Raw genomic sequence first — 25158 nt, 5'->3', positions numbered from 1 at the left:
AAGTCACAACATTGTGACACCGTGACTGTTCTTGCGCTTGGGCATAATCCTCCCAGATCTCATCAATGTTGGAAGTCCCGTCCCAGTATGAGAGGCATTTGGATTTCAGCATTAGCAGCAGAGATTTGAGGATGCGGCAAGGAACAGACGGTTGAGGCGGAGGGGCCGTAGAAGTGAATATAACAATTTGTTTATTTTTAAACATTTTTATGGCCTTTTAAGATTTTGAAAATGGTGGCCAACGCTTGACATTTTGCTAAATCCATGAGTAAGCAAATTACAAAAAAACAAAACAAAACAAACAAAAAAAAACCACGCCATTTTGGTGAATGCAGAATTTTGCAAAATCTGAGTAGAATTCAATTCCACTCAAATGTGTTAGCTCATGTCTACTGTCCACATCTATATGTCATTATTTAGGTCAGTTAGGAAGTGACATAGAGGAGGACCTCGCATAGGTCATCATTTATGTTGTGTAACTTGATGGATTTCTACATGGATTTCTAGTGACATCTAGTAGTAACCAGACAATCATGTGATGAGGTTTATAGACAAAATGTTAGTAAGAATTCATTATAAATCCTGGATTTTCCTTCTCTCCAGAGCCGTCCACTTAGTGCGACACATATACACAAGCCAGCTATTCGCTATGAAGAAGCTGGACAAGGAGAACGTGAATATTCCAAGAAGACTTGAACGTGCCTTTCTAGAGAGGGACATCCTAACATTTGCTGATTGTCCCTTTGTGGCCTCCATGTTGTGCTCCTTTCCAACTCCTCATCATCTGTGTATGGTCATGGAGTATGCAGCAGGTAGGTCGTATCCATTGTGCCTATATCCAGCCTCAATCTGCTTATCTCTAGCATCATCTTCTCCATAATCTGAATGTGACCACATGGACGGTTACATGTCCATACTGCATTTACTATAAGTTATCTGTTACCAAGATGCCAGGAAAATCATTATCTCTGTGAAAGTCTCTGGTGAATGTCCTCACTGAGAATGGCAAAAATATCCACTGAGGATAAAAGGAGGATTTGACTCAATTCTAACAGTTTGTATAGATGAGCATTTCACAGAGTAATGAATAAGAGGCTTGTAGATGAGGCACGGCTCTGTCTTTTTATATTGGGTCACTCTGCTTTATACGCTCTATATTAGGCCTCTTTCACACGTCAGTATTTCTGGTACGTGTGGTGACAGTTTCCACACGTAGACATGTCTGTTTTTGGCCAGCAGGACGGATCACACAGACCCATTCAAGTCAATGGTTCAGTGTAAACACGTACCGCACACGGATGCCATCCGTGTGACATGTATCGGTGCCTGGCAATTAGCGATAAAGTTAGCGCCGGGTGCTAAACGCTGCCCTCATCATTGTCCCCTGCCGGCGCTACGATCAGAACCAGCAGGGGTTAATGATGAGGTTTGTCTTCTCCCAGTGTATTTCTACCTGTAAAAATAAGAATAAAAAAAAAATCCATACACTCGCCTGTCCTAAGTGTCCCCCACTGTAATCCATGAGACCGCTCAGCAGAGGAGCCGGGGAGAATGACTCCTGCAGCGAGCGGCCCCGAAGCTGCGCTGAGCTCAGCGAGCGGTGTCCTGTCACTCACTGAGCTCAGCGGAGGTCTGGCGTCGCTCGTTGCAAGAGTCATTCTCCCCAGCTCCTCTGCTGAGCAGTCGCATGGATTACAGCGGGAGATACTTAGGACAGGTAGGTGAGTATAAGTTTTTTTTTTAATTTTATTCTTATTTTTACAGGTGGAGACACCGGGAGCAGACTTACAGCTCTCATTATTAACTCCTGCTGGTGCTGATCGCAGTGCCGGCAGGGGAAAATGATGAGCGCAGCGTTCAGTACCCGGCTTTTGGGAATAACGCTAACTGTACACTGATTCCCAAACGCCGGTACGTGTGCTCCTGATGCGGCACACGGACATCTCCGGCACAGGTTTTTCCAGTACCAGAAATATCCGGACGTGTGAAACCGGCCTTATACAGTATATAAAGCAAAACCACAAATGAGACTGCTGACACCTTTAACTAATTATATATTTATTTATTGTAAGATACATAGTATATATAGCTCATACTTTTTTTGGCCAGAATAGTGTCTCTTTTTCTGTATGAGTTACCTTGTTATTTTTAAATATTTATTCCACGTGACTAGTAAAGATTCATGCTTTTATATGGGATGCTGCTTCATTGCACTTATTTGTGCAGCTCTTGCACCTTTGTGGTTTTGCTTCATAGACATTTAGTGCCGTCCTGGTTACTATTCGGGTATGCTCCAATGGAGGGTTTTTGCATTATTATACAGTATATCTCTGTGTATGACATCCTGCCCCAATGTCTCCATTCACACTCCTCATGTGTAATTTACATTGTAACAAACCCTCTCCTGTCACATTTGCTTTCTGCTGTAGGAGGAGACTGTGGCAGTTTTATGAAGATCTATGGGAGTTTACCTGTCCCCTTGGCTCGTCTGTACATTGCAGAAACGGTTCTCGCTGTGGAATATCTGCACAGCTATGGTGTAATGCACAGAGACCTGAAGCCTGAAAAGTAAGTGACACTTGTAGTATAAGAAAGGGGAAAAAATATATCGTTTATTACACAATCTATTTGCAACTTGGGGCTGACATCCTCTTTTTTTCACAGCCTCCTGATAACGTCAACTGGTCATATTCAAGTTACAGATTTTGGGCTTTCCAAACTCTGCCTCATGAGACCAACATCAGAGATCTACAAGGCTCCAATTGAGGACATCACCAGAGAGTTCCATGATAAGGAGGTCGGCAGGAACTTGTTCTTTACTCTTCTCCTCCATTTCTCCTTCTCTTATACTTTCTCATCTAGAAAACGTTTCCACTGATGTTATTTGTCACAATTATGTTCTCTGATCATTATCTCATTCCTCTGTTTTTTTCCAGATTGCTGGCTCCCCTCATTACATAGCCCCAGAAGTTATCTTAAAGGAAGGCTATGGAAGGCCAGCTGACTGGTGGTCAATTGGGATCATCCTATATAAATTTCTTTTAGGACGTGTACCATTTTATGGGCCTTCCAAATATGAGATTTACAGCCATATTGTCAGGGGTAAGTCAAATAATCTGATTGCTGTGTAATGTCATTGTTATTTGAATAGATTAGTTGTGTGATTTAGTTACTTGTGTTAATGCAAAAGATTTTTGTTTTGATAAAATAAATTAAGATGTTTCATTTTCTGTAATATTTGCTTTTTACATAACAGATGACATATATTGGAAACTTACTAATTCGGCTTTTCCAGCCATAGCTCGGGATATCATCATTGAGCTGCTCAGAAAAGATCCAGCACAAAGACTTGGGACAGGTAATGTATATAATACTATTATTAATGACTTATTACACCTTTGTGAACAGAAAATGAATAATGAGGATCAGCACTGAGGTTTTGTGCTCTACCAGCTTGGCCATTCCCCATTCTTCATGCTAAGACTTTCAGTACATCTCCTTCACTTCGGCTCTGTTACGTCAACCGTTCAGATTAACGCCCCCTTCACACGTCCGTATAAAATCAGTACTGAAACCAGTACCGGAAAAAAACAGTACTAGTGTCATCAGTGTTTTGAATCAGTGTGCCATCAGTGTGCCATCAGTGTGCCATCAGTGTTTTGAATCAGTGTGCCATCAGTGTGCCATCAGTGTTTTTCTGGTACGGCAAAGAAATGATAAAGTATCTGTTATACTTTGTAATGTTAAACAGATACAGCATAAGGAAGGCACACGGATGCCATCTGTGTGATGTACGTGTTTTTCAGGGTCCCATAGACTTGTATTGGCCCTTGTCATCTGTGCTGCCACAAAAAAACAGCAGCATAGATCATAATGGGTACGTGTGGCATACGAGAAAAAAAAAATGGACGCCACATGTAGTGCAAACACGGATATGTGTAGGAGGCCTAACAAACTTGTCTCTTTGACAATAACTATATCACTATTCATTGTTTTCCTTTTCAAGGAGGAGCAAATGAGATCAAATTTCATCCATTCCTGCGTAACTTAGATTTTGACAACCTTCTAAGTCAGAAGTCGCTGTTCATTCCTGATCTTGAGTCAGAAGAGGATACCATCTACTTTGACAGTAAGTAGAATGAGACGTCATCTGCAGAAAGCTGCTGTGTGTCTTGTATTTCATTTTAAGTGAGAATCAGTCCCCACCTTGATTCATGATAAAATGGTGACTGTTCAGGACAAAGTATTATGCTAATAATCTCGATTAACTCTTCTACTTTTCAGCTCGATGTAGCAGACATCAACATATTGATTCAGATGAGGGGGACACAAGTGAAGATAATGACTGGCCGGAAAGCCAAAACTTTCTATCATCTTCGCATAGGCTTTCTAAAGTAAGTATGTGACCAATAAGATCGATACAACATATAATTAAAATAAAATTTTAAAATATTAAAATGTTTTTTTTTCCTCTTTGTATTAGCTCTGTTCCATCCATACCAAGATGATGAACAATGAAGAACCCAAGTCACCTCCAGGGTATTCACCAGAAAGTGCAAAGCAGTCAGACATGTGAGTAAATTATTTTTATGGGGTCCAATTCTGATATGTGTTCACAACACCAAATTCAAGACGAGTGTAAGTCGATACTAAATCCAGTATGGATGACCACATGATTGCTGATCACCATGTTTCTGACTTGTGATAACGCTGGTGATGAAAGTTGATAACTATGACCAGCTTTAATTTCCAGTTCATTACAGGAAAATAAATATTACTAGTGATTCTCCAGTCTTGCTGGTAGAAGAGGGTCTTGAGCACAGCATCCCCTTCATGTTATTCAGATGTCCTAATTAGAGATGAGCGGTGTTCGACTAGAACTGTTCGCCAATCTCAAATTCGAGCTGTTTTGGGCGGTGTTCGAGTTGTTCGACGAACCCGAACGATTTGCAAAAAATTCGGCTGTTCGAGGTTATGTTCGATAACTGTTCGTGCACCAAAAGCGTGTCCTGCATGTCTGGCGCTATTTAGAGCACCAATCATGCAGGGATTGTCTGCCACTCACTGTAATGCCACAGCCATGGTGGTTGTGGCATTACAGTGATTGCCCAAATCGATGGGAACAGTGCCAACAGTGAAACATGAAAAGCCGGCAATTCAGCAGCGGCATACACCGGTACCCGACAATTTAGAACAGAAAGAATAGAGCTTCACACATAGATTAGATAGATATAAACATGTCAGCCACATATATACGAAGTACAGTGAAAGTGCTGCTTACTGTACTTGTCATTTAGCGTAAAGGATTTATCAAAAAAAATAATAGTGTTTTCATGCACCGTCTCTTTAAAAAAGCCGGCCGGCAATTCAGCAGTGGTACCCGACAATTTATAACAGACAGAATAGAGCTTCACACATAGATTAGATAGATAGAAACATGTCAGTCACATATATACGAAGTACAGTGACAGTGTTGCTTACTGTACTTGTCATTTAGCGTAAAGGATTTATCAAAAAAAATAATAGTGTTTTCATGCACCGTCTCTTTAAAAAAGCCGGCCGGCAATTCAGCACCTGTACCCGACAATTTATAACAGACAGAATAGAGCTTCACACATAGATTAGATAGATAGAAACATGTCAGTCACATATATATGAAGTACAGTGATAGTGTTGGTTACTGTACTTGTCATTTAGTATTAAAATAAAGGATTTATTATTAAAAAAATTGGCGTGGGGTTCCCCTTAATTTTAGGCTCTAGCGGAGGTTAAGCAGACGGCTGGGGCAGATGTTTGAAGCCTGGGAAGGGGGTAATACCCACGGAGCTTCCCAGGCTACTAATATCAGCCCCCAGCTGAATACATAGCCTTTACTAGCTATTAAAATGGGGGACCCCCCAAAAAAAATGACGTGGGGTCCCCCTTAATTTAATAGCTAGCAAAGGCTAGGCAGACAGCTGGGGGCTGATATTAATAGCCCAGGAAGGGAGCCATGAATATTGGCCCCTCCCAGGCTAGAAACACCAGCCGTCAGCCGCCCCAGAAATGGCGCATTCATAGGATGCGCCAATTCTGGCACTTAGCCTCGCTCTTCCACGCTGCCCTGGTGCGGTGGCAGGGGGTAATAGGGTTGGGGTTGATGTCAGCTTATAATGCCAGCTGACATCAAGCCCAGGTTAGTAATGGAGAGGCGTCTATAAGACACCCCCATTACTAACCCCATAGTCAAAGTTAAAAAAAACACAAACACCCAGAATAAAGTCCTTTAATTGAAATAAAGACACAATCCTTTATTGTTCTAAATTAAACCATACTTACCGTCACGCCCATTCCAGCTGAAGCCAACGATCTCCTGCAATAAAAGAAAAATAATAAAGCAACCTCATCCTTACCTTTCCATGGTTCCCACGACAGCTTCAGCTCTGCTACATCGAGATGACAGGCTGGACCGCAGCAGAACGCTGCCATCCAGCCTGTCATCCCGCAGACACTGAGAAGCGCAGGCTTGCTTGCGCTGCTCAGCGTCTCTCTGTGACGACATCCAGATGAGCCGAGTTCATGTCCAATGAACTCGGCTCACCTCATGCACGTCACTGACAGCGTGGGAAAATTCTCACGCTGAAGCGGTGAGTGCAGGAGAATTCTCCCACGCTGTCAGTGACGTGCATAAGGTGAGCTCATGTCCAATGAACTCAGCTCACCTCCTGCACGTCACTGACAGCGTGGGAGAATTCTCCTGCACTCAGCGCTTCAGTGTGAGAATTCTCCCACGCTGAAGCGCTGAGTGCAGGAGAATTTTCCCACGCTGTCAGTGACGTGCATGAGGTGAGCCGAGTTCATTGGACATTAACTCGGCTCATCTGGATGCCCTCACAGAGAGACACTGTGGAGCGCAAGCAAGCCTGCGCTTCTCAGTGTCTGCGGGATGACAGGCTGGATGGCAGCGTTCTGCTGCGGTCCAGCCTGTCATCTCGATGTAGCAGAGCTGAAGCTGTCATGGGAACCATGGAAAGGTAAGGATGATGTTGCTTTATTATTTTTCTTTTATTTCAGGAGATCGTTGGCTTCAGCTGGAATGGGCGTGATGGTAAGTATGGTTTAATTTAGAACAATAAAGAATTGTGTGTTTATTTCAATTAAAGGACTTTTTTCTGGGTGTTGTGTTTTTTTTAAATACTTTACTAGAAATTCATGGTGGTCATGTCTAATATTGGCGTCACCCCATGAATTTCGGGCTTAGGGCCAGCTGATAATGCCAAGCTGGCCCTAACCCCTTTATTACCCAGTGAGCCACCGCATCAGGGCCCTGGATGAGTTGGGCACAGCGCCAGAAGATGGCGCTTCTATGAACGCGCCATTTTCCGGGGTGGCTGCGGACTGCAATTTGCAGCGGGGGTGACCCAGAAAGCTTGGGCCTCCCTGCGCTGCGGATTCCAGCCCCCAGCTGCCTAGTTGTACCTGGCTGGACACAAAAACAGGGCGAAGCCCCACGTCAATTTTCTTTAAATTATTTCATGAAATAATTAAGAAAAAAAGGGCTTCCCTATATTGTTGTGTCCGGCCAGGTACAAATAGGCAGCTGGTGGTTGGGGGCAGCCCGTTCCTGCCTGCTGTACCTGGCTGGACACAAATATAGTGCGAAGCCCCACGTCAATTTTTTTTAAATTATTTCATGAATTTCCTGAAATTATTTAAAAAAATTGAAGTGGGGCTTCGCACTATATTTGTGTCCAGCCAGGTACAGCAGGCAGGAACGGGCTGCCCCCATCCACCAGCTGCCTATTTGTACCTGGCCGGACACAACAATATAGGGAAGGCCTTTTTTTCTTAATTATTTCATGAATTTCATGAAATAATTAAAAAAAAAGTACGTGGGGCTTCGCCCTATTTTTGTGTCCAGCCAGGTACAACTAGGCAGCTGGGGGCTGGAATCTGCAGCGCAGGGAGGCCCAAGCTTTCTGGGCCCCCCCCCCGCTACAAATTGCAGTCCGCAGCCACCCCGGAAAATGGCGCGTTCATAGAAGCGCCATCTTCTGGCGCTGTACCCAACTCATCCAGGGCCCTGGTGCGTTGGCTCACTGGGTAATAAAGGGGTTAGGGCCAGCTTGGTATTATCAGCTGGCCCCAAGCCCAAAATTCATGGGGTCACGCCAGTATTAGACATGACCGCCATGAATTTCTAGTAAAGTATTTAAAAAAAACACAAACACCCAGAATAAAGTCCTTTAATTGAAATAAAGACACAATTCTTTATTGTTCTAAATTAAACCATACTTACCATCACACCCATTCCAGCTGAAGCCAACGATCTCCTGCAATAAAAGAAAAATAATAAACCAACCTCATCCTTACCTTTCCATGGTTCCCACGACAGCTTCAGCTCTGCTACATCGAGATGACTGGCTGGACCGCAGCAGAACGCTGCCATCCAGTCTGTCATCCCGCAGACACTGAGAAGCGCAGGCATGCTTGCGCTCCTCACTGTCTCGCTGTGACGGCATCCAGATGAGCCGAGGTCATGTCCAATGAACTCGGCTCACCTCATGCACGTCACTGACAGCGTGGGAAAATTCTCACGCTGAAGTGCTGAGTGCAGGAGAATTCTCCCACGCTGTCAGTGATGTGCATGAGGTGAGCTCATGTCCAATGAACTCAGCTCACCTCCTGCACGTCACTGACAGCGTGGGAAAATTCTCCTGCAATCAGCGCTTCAGCGTGAGAATTTTCCCATGCTGTCAGTGACGTGCATGAGGTGAGCCGAGTTCATTGGACATGAACTCGGCTCATCTGGATGTCGTCACAGTGAGACGCTGAGCAGCGCAAGCAAGCCTGCGCTTCTCAGTGTCTGCGGGATGACAGGCTGGATGGCGGCGTTCTGCTGCGGTCCAGCCTGTCATGTGAATGTAGCAGAGCTGAAGCTGTCGTGGGAACCATGGAAAGGTAAGGATGAGGTTGCTTTATTATTTTTCTTTTATTGCAGGAGATCGTTGGCTTCAGCTGGAATGGGCGTGATGGTAAGTATGGTTTAATTTAGAACAATAAAGGATTGTGTCTTTATTTCAATTAAAGGACTTTATTCTGGGTGTTTGTGTTTTTTTTAACTTTGACTATGGGGTTAGTAATGGGGGTGTCTTATAGACGCCTCTCCATTACTAACCTGGGCTTGATGTCAGCTGGCATTATAAGCTGACATCAATCCCAACCCTATTACCCCCTGCCACCGCACCAGGGCAGCGTGGAAGAGCGAGGCTAAGTGCCAGAATTGGCGCATCCTATGAATGCGCCATTTCTGGGGCGGCTGACGGCTGGTGTTTCTAGCCTGGGAGGGGGCCAATATACATGGCTCTCTTCCTGGGCTATTAATATCAGCCCCCAGCTGTCTGCCTAGCCTTTGCTAGCTATTAAATTAGGGGGGACCCCACGTCATTTTTTTTGGGGGGTCCCCCATTTTAATAGCTAGTAAAGGCTATGTATTCAGCTGGGGGCTGATATTAGTAGCCTGGGAAGCTCCGTGGGTATTACCCCCTTCCCAGGCTTCAAACATCTGCCCCAGCCGTCTGCTTAACCTCCACTAGAGCCTAAAATTAAGGGGAACCCCACGCCAATTTTTTTAATAATAAATCCTTTATTTTAATACTAAATGACAAGTACAGTAACCAACACTATCACTGTACTTCATATATATGTGACTGACATGTTTCTATCTATCTAATCTATGTGTGATGCTCTATCTTTCTGTTCTAAATTGTCGGGTACCGCTGCTGAATTGCCGGCCGGCTTTTTTAAAGAGACAGTGCATGAAAACACTATTATTTTTTTAAATAAATCCTTTACACTAAATGACAAGTACAGTAAGCAACACTATCACTGTACTTATTATATATGTGACTGACATGTTTCTATCTATCTAATCTATGTGTGAAGCTCTATTCTTTCTGTTCTAAATTGTCGGGTACAGATGCTGAATTGCCGGCCGGCTTTTTTAAAGAGACGGTGCATGAAAACACTAATATTTTTTTTAATAAATCCTTTACACTAAATGACAAGTGCAGTAACCAACACTGTCACTGTGCTTCTTATATGTGTGACTGACATGTTTCTATCTATCTAATCTATGTGTGATGCTCTATTCCTTCTTGTCTAAATTGTCGGGTACCGGTGTATGCCGCTGCTGAATTTGCCGGCCGGCTTTTTTAAAGAGAGTGTCTTCTGAGCAGTTTGTCAGCTTTTGGACACCTTTGCAGGTGTTTTCTATGTGTTTCTATGTGTTTTTGTTTGCCTGCCATTGGTTTTAACGGTGTTCGACGGTGTTCTAAGGTGTTCGACGAACAGTTCGACGAACAGTTCCTCGAACATCCCGGTGTTCGACGAACCGAACCGAACCCGAACACTACGGGGGTGGCTCAACACTAGTCCTAATGGGCTTTGCAGACAGGTGTTGTATCCGTATCTATTGTTTTCACTTGTAATTTATATGTTTTTCTTCTACCAAACAGACAGAAAGATTCTTCCCCCTCTAAGTCTGATGATGATAAGCAGAGGCAGAAAGATTCTCCCCCCTCTAAATCTGATGACAACCAGACGCAGAAAGATTCTCCCCCCTCTAAGTCTGATGACAACCAGACGCAGAAAGATTCTCCCCCCTCTAAATCTGATGACAACCAGACGCAGAAAGATTCTCCCCCCTCTAAGTCTGATGATGACAACCAGACGCAGAAAGATTCTACCCCCTCTAAGTCTGATGACAACCAGACACTGAAAGATTCTTCCCCCTCTAAGTCTGATGATGACAACCAGACACAGAAAGATTCTCCCCCCTCTAAGTCTGATGATGACAACCAGACGCAGAAAGATTCTCCCCTCTCTAAATCTGATGATGACAACCAGACGCAGAAAGATTCTCCCCCCTCTAAATCTGATGACAACCAGACACAGAAAGATTCTCCCCCCTCTAAATCTGATGACAACCAGACACAGAAAGATTCTCCCCCCTCTAAGTCTGATGACAACCAGACACTGAAAGATTCTTCCCCCTCTAAGTCTGATGATGACAACCAGACACAGAAAGATTCTCCCCCCTCTAAGTCTGATGATGACAACCAGACGCAGAAAGATTCTCCCCCCTCTAAGTCTGATGATGACAACCAGACACTGAAAGATTCTCCCCCCTCTAAGTCTGATGATGACAACCAGACGCAGAAAGATTCTCCCCCCTCTAAAGCTGATGATGACAAGCAGTGTTTCTCTGCTGAAGGCAGACAGTCATCCATATTGTCAGGTATGTATAGCTCTATAGGTCATTCTATTGCAGCCTGTGTCAAAAAGCGTAATGTGAAAAACAGCCCAACATTTCATTTTATAAAAATCCTCACTCTTAGGCTGTGTGCCCACGATGCGTTTTTCAAGCGTTTAAGCTGCGGAATTTCCACAGTGTAAACGCTTGGGAAACGCTTGGTAAACCTTCCCCCATGGTCTCCAATGCAATTCCGCACTTTCAATGCCCATGCTGCGTATTTTTCCGCAGCGTTTATGCTGCGCTCAAAAATACTCAGCATGTCCATTAATTTTGCGGACACGCAGTGTAATTGCCGCCATTGACTTGCATTAGAACGCGCCAATTCAGCAAGACTGCATCTGTACTTGCGTAATTGGCACTTTCTAATGTGCGGATGGTACCCAAGTCTGGAGGAGAGGAGACTGTCATCCAGACCTGGGTACCATAGAATCTGTAAAGAAAAGAATTTACAATAAAAAATAAAGCTTATACTCACCTTCCGATGTCCTCCCAGTGTTTTGTCCACGCCGTCCAGTCTCTTGCAATGCCCGCGCTGTTATGAAGGACCTGCCATGACGTCACTGAGTCATGTGACCCATCACATGACTCAATGACGTCACCGCAGGTCCTTCACACCACCGCGAGCATTGCAAGAGACCGGACGCAGCAGAGATGACACCGGGAAGACACTGGAAGGTGAGTATAATCTTTTTTCTTATTTTTTACCATTGTTATTCTTTTTTTTAACTATTACTCGGTTACACTATATAAATCCATGCCGGTTGCATGGATTTATATAGTGTGACCAACTTGTCAAGCACTTTCCAAGTGATGCTCAAAATCGCTTGGAAAACTGCTTGAAAAAACGCATGCGAAAACGCATGTAAAAATGCTGAAAAAACGCTTCTCTCTGGCAGAAAAAACGCATGTAAATCTGCATGTAAATCTGCATACGTTTTTTTCTGGCAGAGAGAGGCAAAAACGCTCTGCATCAAATCTGCTACGTGGGCACATAGCCTTATAGGTTATAATTTTTAATGCATAAGAAGCCATTCAGTCTTCTGCCAAACTGATTCTGAACACTGCAGCCATGGCTCCATATAGGCCTATACTGATCCTTATCACCTTAAGAAAGCACTGAGGTTTTAGCTAACTTATTTTAAGATATTACTTGCAGGATGCCGCAGTGTTATCATGTTAATAAGGGGACATAGTTCCCTGGCTAGACACCACATATCGGAAAACCTACAGGTTTCATATTAATCAGTTCACAAGGCAATCTAATTCTCAGACCCTCAGCTGGTTTTATGTATATATGACATATTCTCTCTATTATGGTGCAATAATCAATTACCAGGACTACAGGGTACAAGAATAACAGAATTCTATATAAAGATACAAAGCTAATCTTTTAGGAGTTTATAATATACATCTTTTTCTTGTTTTTTTTATCAGAATCACCAGTTCAGGGGAAAAGAAAATCTGCATCGAAAGATCGACAAAAAACAGAGAAGGTAGAAGAGAGAAGAAGTAGAAGAGGTAAGTGTAAGAATAAGCTCCATGTTACATGATGTCAGTCAGTGAGAAGGAGTCATGTGGAGCAGATATCATCTGTAGGATTAGTGACAATGACCCCGTACCTCTGTATGGATACGACTCCTCTATCATCCTGTCACAGTGACACTACAGTAGTATCCTCTAATACATACATGTCAAACTCTGGCCCGTGGACCAAACCTGGCCCGCAGGGTGGTTATATTTCACCCGCGACAACAGAACCACCACTACTATTTGGGGCCATTATTCTGTATGGAGGACAATTTGGGGCCCATTATTCTGTACGGAGGACTATGTGGAGCCATTATACTGTATGTAGGATTATGTGGGGTCCAAGTTTTTCATTTTGGCCCTCTGTGTGTTTGAGTGTGACATCCCTGCTCTAATATGTAGTCCCATTACTTACATTAGTTATGTCTCTTTGTCTCCTCTCACAGGTTCCACCTTCCGCCGGCTGATATCATCTTGCCGGCGTGGATTATCCAGGGTTGCTCGCTCCATCAGACAAAGCTGCATATTTGCTCCCTGTCATCTGAGCAACACAAACATCTCAATGTGAAAAACCCTTCATGTCTAGTGCCTAGTACAGCATGTCCACCATTAAAGATGCACCTGTGTGGAAGGACTTGTACCATCTACCTGTGGCCTTCTGACCAGCAAGTAACATCTGCAGAAGAAGGCCCTCCAAGAACATCTCTTCATCCTTCCATGTAATTCTTAATAAAAAAAAAATAAAAAGAATAATTTCAAATTGATTAATGTCCCTTTGCATTTAATGTAATACTACTGACATTTATGGCATACTAGATGGTGGCCCAATTCTAACGCATCGGGTATTCTACAATATGTATGCAGCCGACCGGGCCAATTAGCAGAGCGGTGTTTAAATTTGGCGCCAAAATCGCTAATTGGTCACGTTCGGCAACCGCTACCAATCAGCAAAGAGGTGTTTAAATTTGGCGGCAATATCGGTGATTGGTCGCGGGCGGCAGCCGCGACCAATCAGCAAACCGTGTTAGTGAGAACTGGAAAGCGTGTTTAAATTTGGCAACAAAATCGCTGATTAGTCGCGACCAATCAGCAGAGCGGTGTCTAAATTTGGCGCCAATACAGCTGATTGGTCGCGGCCGGCGACCTATCAGCAGAGCGATGCAGAGCGGGGTTTAAATTTGGCGCCAAAATCGCTGATAGGTCGCCGGCCGCGACCAATCAGCAGAGCGGTGTTACATTTTGGCATAAAATTTATACAACGCTCTGCTGATTGGTCGCGGCCGTCAGCGATGACTAATCAGCGATTTTGGGGCCAAATTTAAACCCCGCTCTGCTGATTGGTCGCGGTCGCCGCCCTCGACCAATCAGCAGAGTGTTGTTTAAAATTGGCACCAATCTCGCTGATTGGTCGCGGATGGCGGCCACGACCAATCCGCAGAGCGGTGTTTAAATTTGGCGCCAATCTCGCTGATTGGCCGCGGCTGGCGGCCGCGACCAATCAGCAGAGCGTTGTTTGAATTTTGCGCCAAAATCGCTGATTGGTCGCAGGCGGCGGCCGCGACCAATCAGCAGACCGTGTTAGTGAGGACTGGAGAGCGTGTTTAAATTTGGCACCAAAATCGTTGATTAGTCGCAACCGCGACCAATCAGCAAAGAGGTGTTTAAATTTGGCGCCAATCTCGCTGATTGGACGCGTCTGGCGTCCGCGACCAATCAGCAGAGCGTTGTTTAACCTTGGCGCCAAGCTCGCTGATTGGTCGCGGCTGGCGTCCGCGACCAATTAGCACAGCAGTGTTTAAATGTGGCGGTAAGATCGGTGATTGGTCGAGGCCGCTATTTAAATGTGGCGCCCAAATCGGTGATTTGTCGCGTGCAGCGGCCGCGACCAATCAGCAGAGCGGTGTTTAACTTTAGCGCCAAGATCACTGATTGGTCGGGTGCGGAGAGCGCGATCAATCAGCGAATCGTATTGGTGAGGAGCGGGGAGCGGAATCGTATTAGTGAGGACCGGGGAGCGCCGCTGCCTGTGCGGGTACTTCCGCTGCGAGAACCCGGGACATGAGCAGGCGCTCGGAGCAGAAGTATCCCGACCCGCAGCGCCACTTCCGGATCCTCCCTTCACACCCTAGCCGCTGATGTCCCCACAGTGTCCGCATGGTGTTACAAAGGTCCGGACATTTGTGTTAAAAATCGCTGACTAGTCGCTGGCGCAGCCAGCGACCAATCACCGATTTGGGCGCTAAATTTAAATATCGGCCGCGACCAATCACCGATCTTGGCTCCACATTTAAACACCAATGTGCTGATTGGTCGCCGACGCTGGGCGCGACCAATCACCGATTTTGGCGGCACATTTAAATAGCGTCCGCGACCAATCATTACAGCGGTGATTAAATGTGGAGCCAAGATCGGTGATTGGTCGCGGCCCATATTTAAATTTGGCGCCCAAATCGGTGATTGGTCGCGGGCAGCGCCTGCGACCAATCAGCGATTTTTAACACAAATGTTCGGACCTTTGTAACACCATGCGGATACTGTGGGGACATCAGCAGCTATGGTGTGAAGGGAGGACCGGGGAGCGGCGCTGCGGGTCGGGATACTTCTGTTGCGAGTGCCCGCGCATGTCCCGGGCTCTCGCAGCGGAATTATCCGCACAGGCAGCGGCGCTGACATCCATGCGGCTAGGGTGTGAAGGGAGGACCGGGGAGAGGCGCTGCGGGTCGGGATACTTCTGCTGCGAGCGCCCGCTCATGTCCCTTGTTCTCGCAGCAGAAGTATCCGCACAGGCAGCGCCGCTCCCCGGTCCTCCCTTCCGCATGGAGGTCAGCGACGCCGGCGGTCCTTCCGCTGCCACCAGCCGGGAGATGAGCGCCTCGCGCCGCTCATCTCCCGGCTGCATCTCCATCCCGCAGATGGGTCTGGCGGTTGGGGTCCTTCTGCTGGTACAGGCCGGGAGATGAGCGCCTCGCGCCGGTCATCTCCCGGCTGCATCGCCGCTGAGCTCCGTCCCGCAGATGAGCCGCTAACGGCCGCCATCTTTTTTCAGAAATCCCGCAGCGATGATTAGCCGCTGCCAGACCAATGAGCGACGCGGGATTTCCTGGACAGACAGACAGAAAGACAAGACAGACAGAAAGACAGACAGAGAGACAGACAGACAGACAGACAGAGAGACAGACATACAGACAGACGGGATAAGACAATTATATATATAGATCAGTACTAAACATCATATATGTCTGATGAGAGAATATCGTTTCCATGTTTCATATTAATCCTCTAATCCTCAGCCAAAAGTGGAAGAGAAGACCAGTGATTCTCTAACATCTACGAATGACAGTCAATCCAGGGAAAAACACCTTCTGATCCATGCATTTTTCAGGCACTCTGATCCTTTTACCTTCATGTGGCTCTACTTAAGTTTTTGTATAAGAACCAGTTGGATTCAGTACTGGGCATCCTGGGGGTCCCTGCAGCCACATCCCAATTGTTCAAATAAAAAAGACATACTGTATTATAGTGAGATATATATATATATATATATACAGTACATACCAAAAGTTTGGACACACCTTCTCATTTAAAGATTTTTCTGTATTTTCATGACTATGAAAATTGTACATTCACACTGAAGGCATCAAAACTATGAATTAACACATGTGGAATTATATACTTAACAAAAAAGTGTGAAACTACTGAAAATATGTCTTATATTCTAGGTTCTTCAAAGTAGCCACCTTTTGCTTTGATGACTGCTTTGCACACTCTTGGCATTCTCTTAATGAGCTTCAAGAGGTAGTCACCGGAAATGGTTTTCACTTCACAGGTGTGCCCTGTCAGGTTTAATAAGTGGGATTTCTTGCCTTATAAATGGGGTTGGGACCATCAGTTGTGTTGTGTCTGGTGGAAACACAGCTGATAGTCCTACTGAATAGACTGTTAGAATTTGTATTATGGCAAGAAAAAAAGCAGCTAAGTAAAGAAAAACGAGTGGCCATCATTACTTTAAGAAATTAAGGTCAGTCAGTGCGAAAAATTGGGTAAACTTTATATGTGTCCCCAAGTGCAGTTGCAAAAACCATCAAGCGCTACAAAGAAACTGGCTCACATGAGGACCGCCCCAGAAAGGAAGACCAAGAGTCACCTCTGCTTCTGAGGATAAGTTTATCCGAGTCACCAGCCTCAGAAATCGCAGGTTAACTGCAGCTCAGATTAGAGACCAGGTCAATGCCACACAGAGTTCTAGCAGCAGACACATCTCTACAACAACTGTTAAGAGGAGACTTTGTGCAGCAGGCCTTCATGGTAAAATAGCTGCTAGGAAACCACTGCTCAGGACAGGAAACAAGCAGAAGAGACTTGTTTGGGCTAAAGAACACAAGGAATGGGCATTAGACCAGTGGAAATCTGTGCTTTGGTCTGATGAGTCCAAATTTGAGATCTTTCGTTCCAACCACCGTCTCTTTGTGCGACGCAGAAAAGGTGAACAGATGGACTCTACATGCCTGGTTCCCACCGTGAAGCATGGAGAAGGAGGTGTGATGGTGTGGGGGTGCTTTACTGGTGACACTGTTGGGGATTTATTCAAAATTGAAGGCATACTGAACCCGCATGGCTACCACAGCATCTTGCAGCGGCATGCTGTTCCATCCGGTTTGTGTTTAGTTGGACCATCATTTATTTTTCAACAGGACAATGACCCCAAACACACCTCCAGGCTGAGTAAGGCCTATTTGACCAAGAGGCAGAGTGATGGGGTGCTGCGCCAGATGACCTGGCCTCCACAGTCCCCAGACCTGAACCCAATCGAGATGGTTTGGGGTGAGCTGGACCGCAGAGTGAAGGCAAAAGGGCCAACAAGTGCTAAGCATCTATGAGAACTCTTTCAAGATTGTTGGAAGACCATTTCCGGTGACTACCTCTTGAAGCTCATCAAGAGAATGCCAAGAGTGTGCAAAGCAGTCATCAAAGCAAAAGGTGGCTACTTTGAAGAACCTAGAATATAAGACATATTTTCAGTTGTTTCACACTTCATTGTTAAGTATATAATTCCACATGTGTTAATTCATAGTTTTGACGCCTTCAGTGTGAATATACAATTTTCATAGGCATGAAAATACAGAAAAATCTTTAAATGAGAAGGTGTGTCCAATCTTTTGGTCTGTACTATATATATATATACACTGTGTGCAGAATTATTAGGCAAATGTGTATTTTGATCACATGATACGTTTTATACATGTTGTCCTACTCCAAGCTGCATAGTCTTGAGAGCCAACTATCAATTAAGTAAATCTGGTGATGTGCATCTCTGTAATGGGGAGGGGTGTTGACTAATGACATCAACACCCTATATAAGGTGTGCTTAATTATTAGGCAACTTCCTTTCCTTTGGCAAAATGGGTCAGAAGAGAGATTTGACGGGCTCTGAAAAGTCCAAAATTGTGAGATGTCTTGCAGAGGGATGCAGCAGTCTTGAAATTTCCAAACTTTTGAAGCGTGATCACCGAACAATCAAGCGTTTCATGGCAAATAGGCAACAGGGTCGCAAGAAGCGTGTTGGCCAAAAAAGGCGCAAAATAACTGCCCATGAATTGAGGAAAATCAAGCGTGAAGCTGCCAAGATGCCATTCACCACCAGTTTTGCCATATTTCAGGGCTGCAACATTACTGGAGTATCAAAAAGCACAAGGTGTGCGATACTCAGGGACATGGCCAAGGTAAGGAAGGCTGAAAAACGACCTCCTATGAACAAGAAACATAAGATAAAACGTCAAGAATGGGCCAAGAAATATCTTAAGACTGATTTTTCAAAGGTTTTATGGACTGATGAAATGAGAGTGACTCTTGATGGGCCAGATGGATGGGCCAGAGGCTGGATCAGTAAAGGGCAGAGAGCTCCACTCCGACTCAGACGCCAGCAAGGTGGAGGTGGGGTATTGGTATGGGCTGGTATCATCAAAGAAGAACTTGTGGGACCTTTTCGGGTTGAGGATGAAGTGAAGCTCAACTCCCAGACCTACTGCCAGTTTCTGGAAGACAACTTCTTCAAGAAGTGGTACAGGAAGAAGTTGGTATCGTTCAAGAAAAACATGATTTTCAGCAGGACAATTCTCCATCACATGCATCCAACTACTCCACAGCGTGGCTGGCCAGTAAAGGTCTAAAAGAAGAAAAAATAATGACATGGCCCCCTTGTTCACCTGATCACAATCGCATAGAGAACCTGTGGTCCATCATAAAATGTGAGATCTACAGGGAGGGAAAACAGTACACCTCTCGGAGCAGTGTCTGGGAGGCTGTGGTGGCTGCTGCACGCAATGTTGATCGAAAACAGATCAAGCAACTGACAGAATCTATGGATGGAAGGCTGCTGAGTGTCATCATAAAGAAAGGTGGCTATAGTGATCACTAATTTTTTGGGTTTTTGTTTTTGCATGTCAGAAATGTTTATTTCTATATTTTGTGCACTGATATTGGTTTACCTGGTGAAAATAAACAAGTGAGATGGGATTATATTTGGTTTTTATTAAGTTGTCTAATAATTCTGCACAGTAATAGTTACCTGCACAAACAGATATCCTCCTAAGATAGCCAAATCTAAAAAAACCCACTCCAGCTTCCAAAAATATTACGCTTGGATATTTATGAGTCTTTTAGGTTGATTGAGAACATTGTTGTTGATCATTTAACTCATCCAGAGAGGTTGGTATCTCTCTGGTAGCTAGAGCATATTAATATGCCCAGCCAGACCCTTCCAGAACACTGGGATTAGCGACCGCTCAGACCAATCCAGCTCAGCCGCTAAGGTTCTGAACTGGATGGCATAGTGGCTGGCGGTGGCTGAACCCTGGACCAACGCAAGAAGCTTAAGAGCCGTATCATGCGTGACCTGAGGACCTATGAAACCACTCTTTAGGGCTCTAAGAAAGAGACCCGCATTAGCCACTACCTGGTCATTTCGCTCCCACAGAGGGGTAGCCCACTCCAAAGCCCTGTGAGAGAGTAACGAGATGACAAAACCCACTTTGGACCTTTCGGAGGGGAACCGTGCCTCCATCATCTCTAACTGAATGGAGCACAGATTAATAAAACCTCTGCAGGATCTGCTGTCGCCAGAAAATTTTTCCGGGAGAGTAAAACGGGGTAATGGAGCAATAGCAGCTGCCTCAGCATTCACCGCAGCCGTGTTAACTAGCTTAGCCGCCTGTGAAGCTGCCTGGGTAGCTACTGTAGCGATATCAGCGACCGGGACAGTTTGTTCCAGAGTCCTAAGTCTGGCCTCAAGTTGCTGTATATAGCGCTGCAGTTGCTGGTTGTCACCCATGTTCGGCTAGACCCTGGCGCTCTGATACTGTTAAGGGAATGGTTGCAAACAACTTAATTAATAATGGAAAGCAACCGAACCCGGGGTCCGCGATGCCACCATGGAAGACTGCGACCGAACACCTTCCGGGTAAGAAGGTAAAACAACCAACTAATATATAAATCCCTCCAGTGTTACTGCACACCGGGACGGGAAAAGGGATTCGCACTATCTCCGTTAACTGCACGAGAGATGTGCGACAAATAATGTAGCCGTAGCCCTGTTAACTGCACAGAGGCTACGCAGAAGGCGCTAGGATATGTGTGTGACTCACGCCGGCGTATACGTGCTCCCAGCCTGTGTGCGACCGGACTGCGGAGTAACTCTTCATGTGGCTAACAGGCGGTACCAGGAATACGGAGTCCGCAGTCTGCTCAGAGTGTATAGCGACCCCCTTGTCGGAGCCAGACTGTCAAACTGAACTACCTGCCTCCCTCCAGCTAAGACTGCCTATCCCGAACTAAACCTGCCTGTCCGAAGCTAGAGCAGCAAGAGAGCACATGGAGCCCAAACAGAAAAGCGTCCACACAGTAACACAACCTTAGCTCAATGATCAGAGCGCACCGCCATGTTTGTGGGCAGGCTATTTAAAGACTAAGCCCTGCCCACCGTCGCATTATTGGTCCCACTACTGACGACGTCACCCACGGCCAATCAGGCGGTGCCAGGTCACCGGATCAGCTGACACCAAACCACCAGTCACGGTCCACTATGTCACGGGCATGTTCAGTGCAGTGCATCCTGGACTTAGGCTGTAGTAGCCCTGTTCCCCTCTACAACCTATGCTTAACACTACTAGGAACAAAGACCCAAGAGACAACTTGTACATCTCGTGCACCAGCTAGGCATTGGGACCGATGGTGATGCTGAGCAGCATCTGCCCCAGCTGGACCAGAATGGAAGACCACAGAATCCACTGATGATTCTGAACCAATTTCAGAAACGCCCGACGCCTAACCCCAAGTTCTGCATGTTGTCACACACGACCATGCCTGGCTGTATGTTCAGCAATGAGAGCAGGAGATCAGGCTGCTGTGTTACAGCTTTCAACAACTCTGCAGTGGTGGGCAGTTTTTCATCTAAGCATTAAGCATATTATCTTCAGCATAGCCTGTTGCCACTTGGCCAAGGCAGTGCTTCCAGCTTGTGACTGATGTGGTCATTTCAGAGATGGGGGCCGAACAGGAGAAGGAGGAGGTTCAGGAGCTGAACAATGTGATTACATTGGTGAGTCCAGTTTTTATACTAAACAAATATCCTACTGTGTTTTTATTTTTTATTTATTTTTTTTGTTTTACGCTATTTTTTAAGACTAAATAATGGGAAGGACAATTCAAGCAGATTCTATATTCTAGAATATTAACTGTCTTATCTGAATTTGTGTGGATAGCGTATTACATCGATCCAGCCAGGTATTATTGCCTTATACTGCGTGCTGCTGGTGCTGCCAAAAAAATGTAAAATCTATTCTATTCCCTATCAATAACACTGTTAGGCTGTGTGCCCACTGTGCGTTTTTTAAGCATTTCCGCAACGGCAATTCCGCTGCAGAAATGCTTAAAAAACGCTTGGTAGAAGGTCTGCCATGTTCCCCAATGATAATAAAAATAATCCTCTAAAATACAATTTGCCTAATAATTCTGCACACCGTGTATATCTATATATATAATCTTATCCGTCTGTCAGTCAGTCCAGGAAATCCCGCGTCGCTGATTGGTCCGGCAGCGGCCAATCAGCGACGCGGGATTTCAGGAAAAAGATGGCCGCCGTTAGCGGCTCATCTGCGGGACGGAGCTCAGCGGCGATGCAGCCGGGAGATGACCGTCGTGAGGCACTCATCTCCCGGCCGCTAGCAGCAGAAGGACCCAGATCGGCGACGCCGCTGACGTCCATGCGGCTAGGGTGTCAAGGGAAGACCGGTGAGCGGCGCTGCGGGTCGGGATACTTCTGCTGCGAGAAGCCGCTCATCTCCCGGCTTCTTGCAGCGGAAGTAGCCGCACAGGCAGCGGCGCTGACCTCCATGTGGCTAGGGTGTCAAGGGAGGACCGGGGAGCGGCGCTGCGGGTTGGGATACTTCTGCTGCGAGAAGCCGCTCATCTCCCGGCTTCTCGCAGCGGAAGTAGCCGCACAGGCAGAGGCGCTCCCGGGTCCTCACCAATACGATTCCGCTCCCCGGTCCTCACCAATACGATTCGCTGATTGGTCGCGGTCTCCGGCCGCGACCAATCAGTGATCTTGGCGCAAAAGTTAAACACCGCTGTGCTGATTGGTCGCGGCCGCTGCTCGCAACCAATCACCGATTTGGGCACCACATTTAAATAGCGGCCGCGACCAATCACCGATCTTGGCGCCACATTTAAACACTGCTGTGCTGATTGGTCACGGATGCTGCCCGCGACCAATCAGCGATTTTGGCGCCATATTTAAACACTGCGCAAAATTTAGACAATGCTCTGCTGATTGGTCGCGGCTGGCAGCCACGACCAATCAGCGAGATTGTCGCCAAATTTAAACAACGCTCTGCTGATTGCGCCCGGTCGGCCACATACATATTCTAGAATAGCCGATGCGTTAGAATTGGGACACCATCTAGTATATATATAAATATATTCACTTGTGGAAAACCCTTTTAACTAGGGCTGTGGTGTCAGTAAGTCAAATTTCCAACTATAATAATTACTAATAACAAATATACTGCAACAAATAATAGTAAATATTCAGCAATTTATGCATGAAAATAATTTATAATATACAATATTAACAATATATAAGTATTTACATTTTTTTCTACCTGCAGTTGGAGTTGGTACGTTCTTCTGATACTAACTCCGCAGCTCGGCTTTTCCTTCTTTCCTGCTCCTCTAACATAAAAGTACAGCAATTAATTATGACAAGTTAATCATTTAAATGCTGCTGTCAATCTCTGACAGCAGCATATAAATGTAACCAGTGCCACTGCTTCCATTTACCAGCTCCCATCTGTCCCCTGTGACATGATCTCGGGGGCTGATGGGTCACTATGACAGTGAGGGTCCTGTGTCCGCTGTCTTGGTGCTCCTCTGGAGCTCATCTATATGCTGAGCTTCAAAGGAGACCGAGATTTAGGCTACCGTCCCACTATCAGTATTTGGTCCAATTTCACCACAAATGAATTTTTTTTCCCATTTTTAGTACATTGAATAGTAAAATGAATCATTCAAAACTACAAGTAACCCCAAAGTCATGCCAGTTTCCATGGCCCAGAAGATTCTCTGAAGGAAGAGTGTCATTGGGTGACTGCTTCTTTGGTAAATACCATAAATATTAGCACTTAAAAAGGTCCATATGTCTGGGACCGTATAGATGATTTAGAAAGAAACAAAAAAAAGCTTAGTGATAAGAAACAGATGATGGTTATTAATGGAACACACTAACTGGGTCACATTTAAAAGTGGTGTACCCCAGGAGTCAGTATTGGGACTTCTATTTAATACATTTATTAATGATCTTTTGGGGGGTATACAGAGTAAAATTTCAATATTTTCAGATGATCGTAAACTCTGCAACGTTATCAGTACATAGGAGGATAATGTAATATTACAGAGGGATTTATGTAAGCTTGAGGTTTGGGCTGAAAAATGGCAATTGAAGTTTAATGTAGATAAATGTTCTTGCTTGGGACAAATTACAATGTACAATTATGTACTAAACACTGGGAAAACCATCACTAGAAAAGACTTGGGTGTATGGGTGGACAGCAAACTCAACTTTAATAACCAGTGCTAGGCCGCTGCTGCCAAGGCAAATAGAACCATGGAAGCATTAAAAGAGGCATAGATGCTTATGAGAAGAACATAGTTTTGTCTGTATACAAGTCACTAATAGTGTTGAGCATTCCGATACTTAATTCCGATACTTTTGCAATATCGTATACCGGAATCGGAAGTTCCCATAATGCAATGAGCCAGTTTCATTTTATTCAGCCAATGAGGATCCTAAGAAGTGTGGGCACATCCTGTTAGGCATGTAGGCATCTTAACTAATGGCATGGCTGTGATTGGCTGCTGAAATGATGTCATGATGCACTATAAAAGCCGCCGCCGCCATTTTGAGCTCACTCTGCTGTGAATTTAGTTAGGGATAGGACGCTGTTGTTCTAAGGGACAGTTTTAGCTACCTATTTGGTCTATTCTGCTTTACCCAAGCTACTTTATAAATCGCTGTGCCTTGCAGCGCTAGTGCACAGTTCTCTGTGCTGTTCACCGCTGTCTGCAAGGTCTGTGTGTGTGAGTGCAGCTCACCCTGTAGTGTGTGCTTCAACCACGTCTGGTTGTAGTGCACTCAGTGTGTGTCACTGCCTCATACATTGTCCTTTTTTGCCAATTCATAATTTTTCTTGATATCTCCTATTAGTGTGGTGGTTCCATCCGTATTCAGCTAAATTGGTTCCAAACACACTATATAGGAGTAGTTAGAGGAGCCTTTCTGCAGCATTGGGCCCTGCAGCCCCAGCCAGATTAGTATTAGCCTATTTTTTGTAGCCTCATCTATTGCATTGTAGGTTACCTTCCTACATTGTAATAGCTACAAAAAGTTTGTGATACTATCGGTATTACATCTTTGGGCACATCCAGTGTCTTTTTGTGACAAAAAAAAACTAAATAAAGTTCACCAAACACTCCACTTTACAGTTGTGTAGGCCACATTAGCTCATATTAAAGTCTAGTCCACACTTTATAAAATTAGTGTTTCTTATACCTGTTAGCAGCTGTTCAGGAATAAGCACACTAAGCCCTTAGTACTTTTCTGCCTATCTTTATCAGTCTACCAAGATGAAGAAGGCAGGGAGTAAAGCATGTGGTCGTGGTCGTGGTCGTGGGCGTGGAGTTTCTGCAGGGAGAGGACGTGAGGATTCTGTGCCTGCAGGGAGAGGACGTGGGGATTCTGTGCCTGCTGCGGGCACCAGTGACTTAGCATCCCCCAGTTTTAC

At 45.2% G+C, this 25158-nt stretch overlaps 1 protein-coding gene and 1 long non-coding RNA gene across 2 annotated transcripts; both read left to right on the top strand.

Moving 5' to 3' along the window:
* The first annotated feature begins 624 nt into the window (after positions 1–624).
* LOC141161314 (microtubule-associated serine/threonine-protein kinase 3-like) lies at positions 625–10691 on the top strand. The gene is made up of 10 exons (XM_073646127.1): positions 625–812; positions 2430–2568; positions 2665–2797; positions 2937–3102; positions 3257–3358; positions 4007–4129; positions 4285–4394; positions 4484–4572; positions 10497–10625; positions 10676–10691. The coding sequence occupies exons 1-10, from the start codon at positions 650–652 to the stop codon at positions 10689–10691; spliced, it is 1170 nt and encodes a 389-aa protein (XP_073502228.1). The 5' UTR covers positions 625–649.
* Positions 10692–11027: 336 nt separating this feature from the next.
* On the top strand, positions 11028–13539 carry LOC141160899 (uncharacterized). The gene is made up of 3 exons (XR_012250560.1): positions 11028–11278; positions 12731–12814; positions 13270–13539. It is a non-coding gene; the product is annotated as an uncharacterized lncRNA (long non-coding RNA).
* Positions 13540–25158: the final 11619 nt, after the last annotated feature.

The sequence above is a fragment of the Phyllobates terribilis genome, unplaced genomic scaffold, assembly GCF_046119375.1.
Source record: "Phyllobates terribilis strain yellow unplaced genomic scaffold, ASM4611937v1 Scaffold_9__5_contigs__length_417890890, whole genome shotgun sequence".
Lineage (NCBI taxonomy): Eukaryota > Metazoa > Chordata > Amphibia > Anura > Dendrobatidae > Phyllobates > Phyllobates terribilis.
Note: the sequence above shows the minus strand (reverse complement) of the source record. Positions and strands in the feature narration are given on the sequence as shown.

Bases quoted from the DNA above. Each gene is read 5' to 3' on its own strand.
- LOC141161314 (XM_073646127.1), top strand. From the start codon at position 650: ATGAAGAAGCTGGACAAGGAGAACGTGAATATTCCAAGAAGACTTGAA. The intron at 4,130-4,284 runs GTAAGTAGAATG...TCTACTTTTCAG, and splicing joins GGATACCATCTACTTTGACA to CTCGATGTAGCAGACATCAA. The intron at 4,573-10,496 runs GTGAGTAAATTA...TCTACCAAACAG, and splicing joins AGTGCAAAGCAGTCAGACAT to ACAGAAAGATTCTTCCCCCT.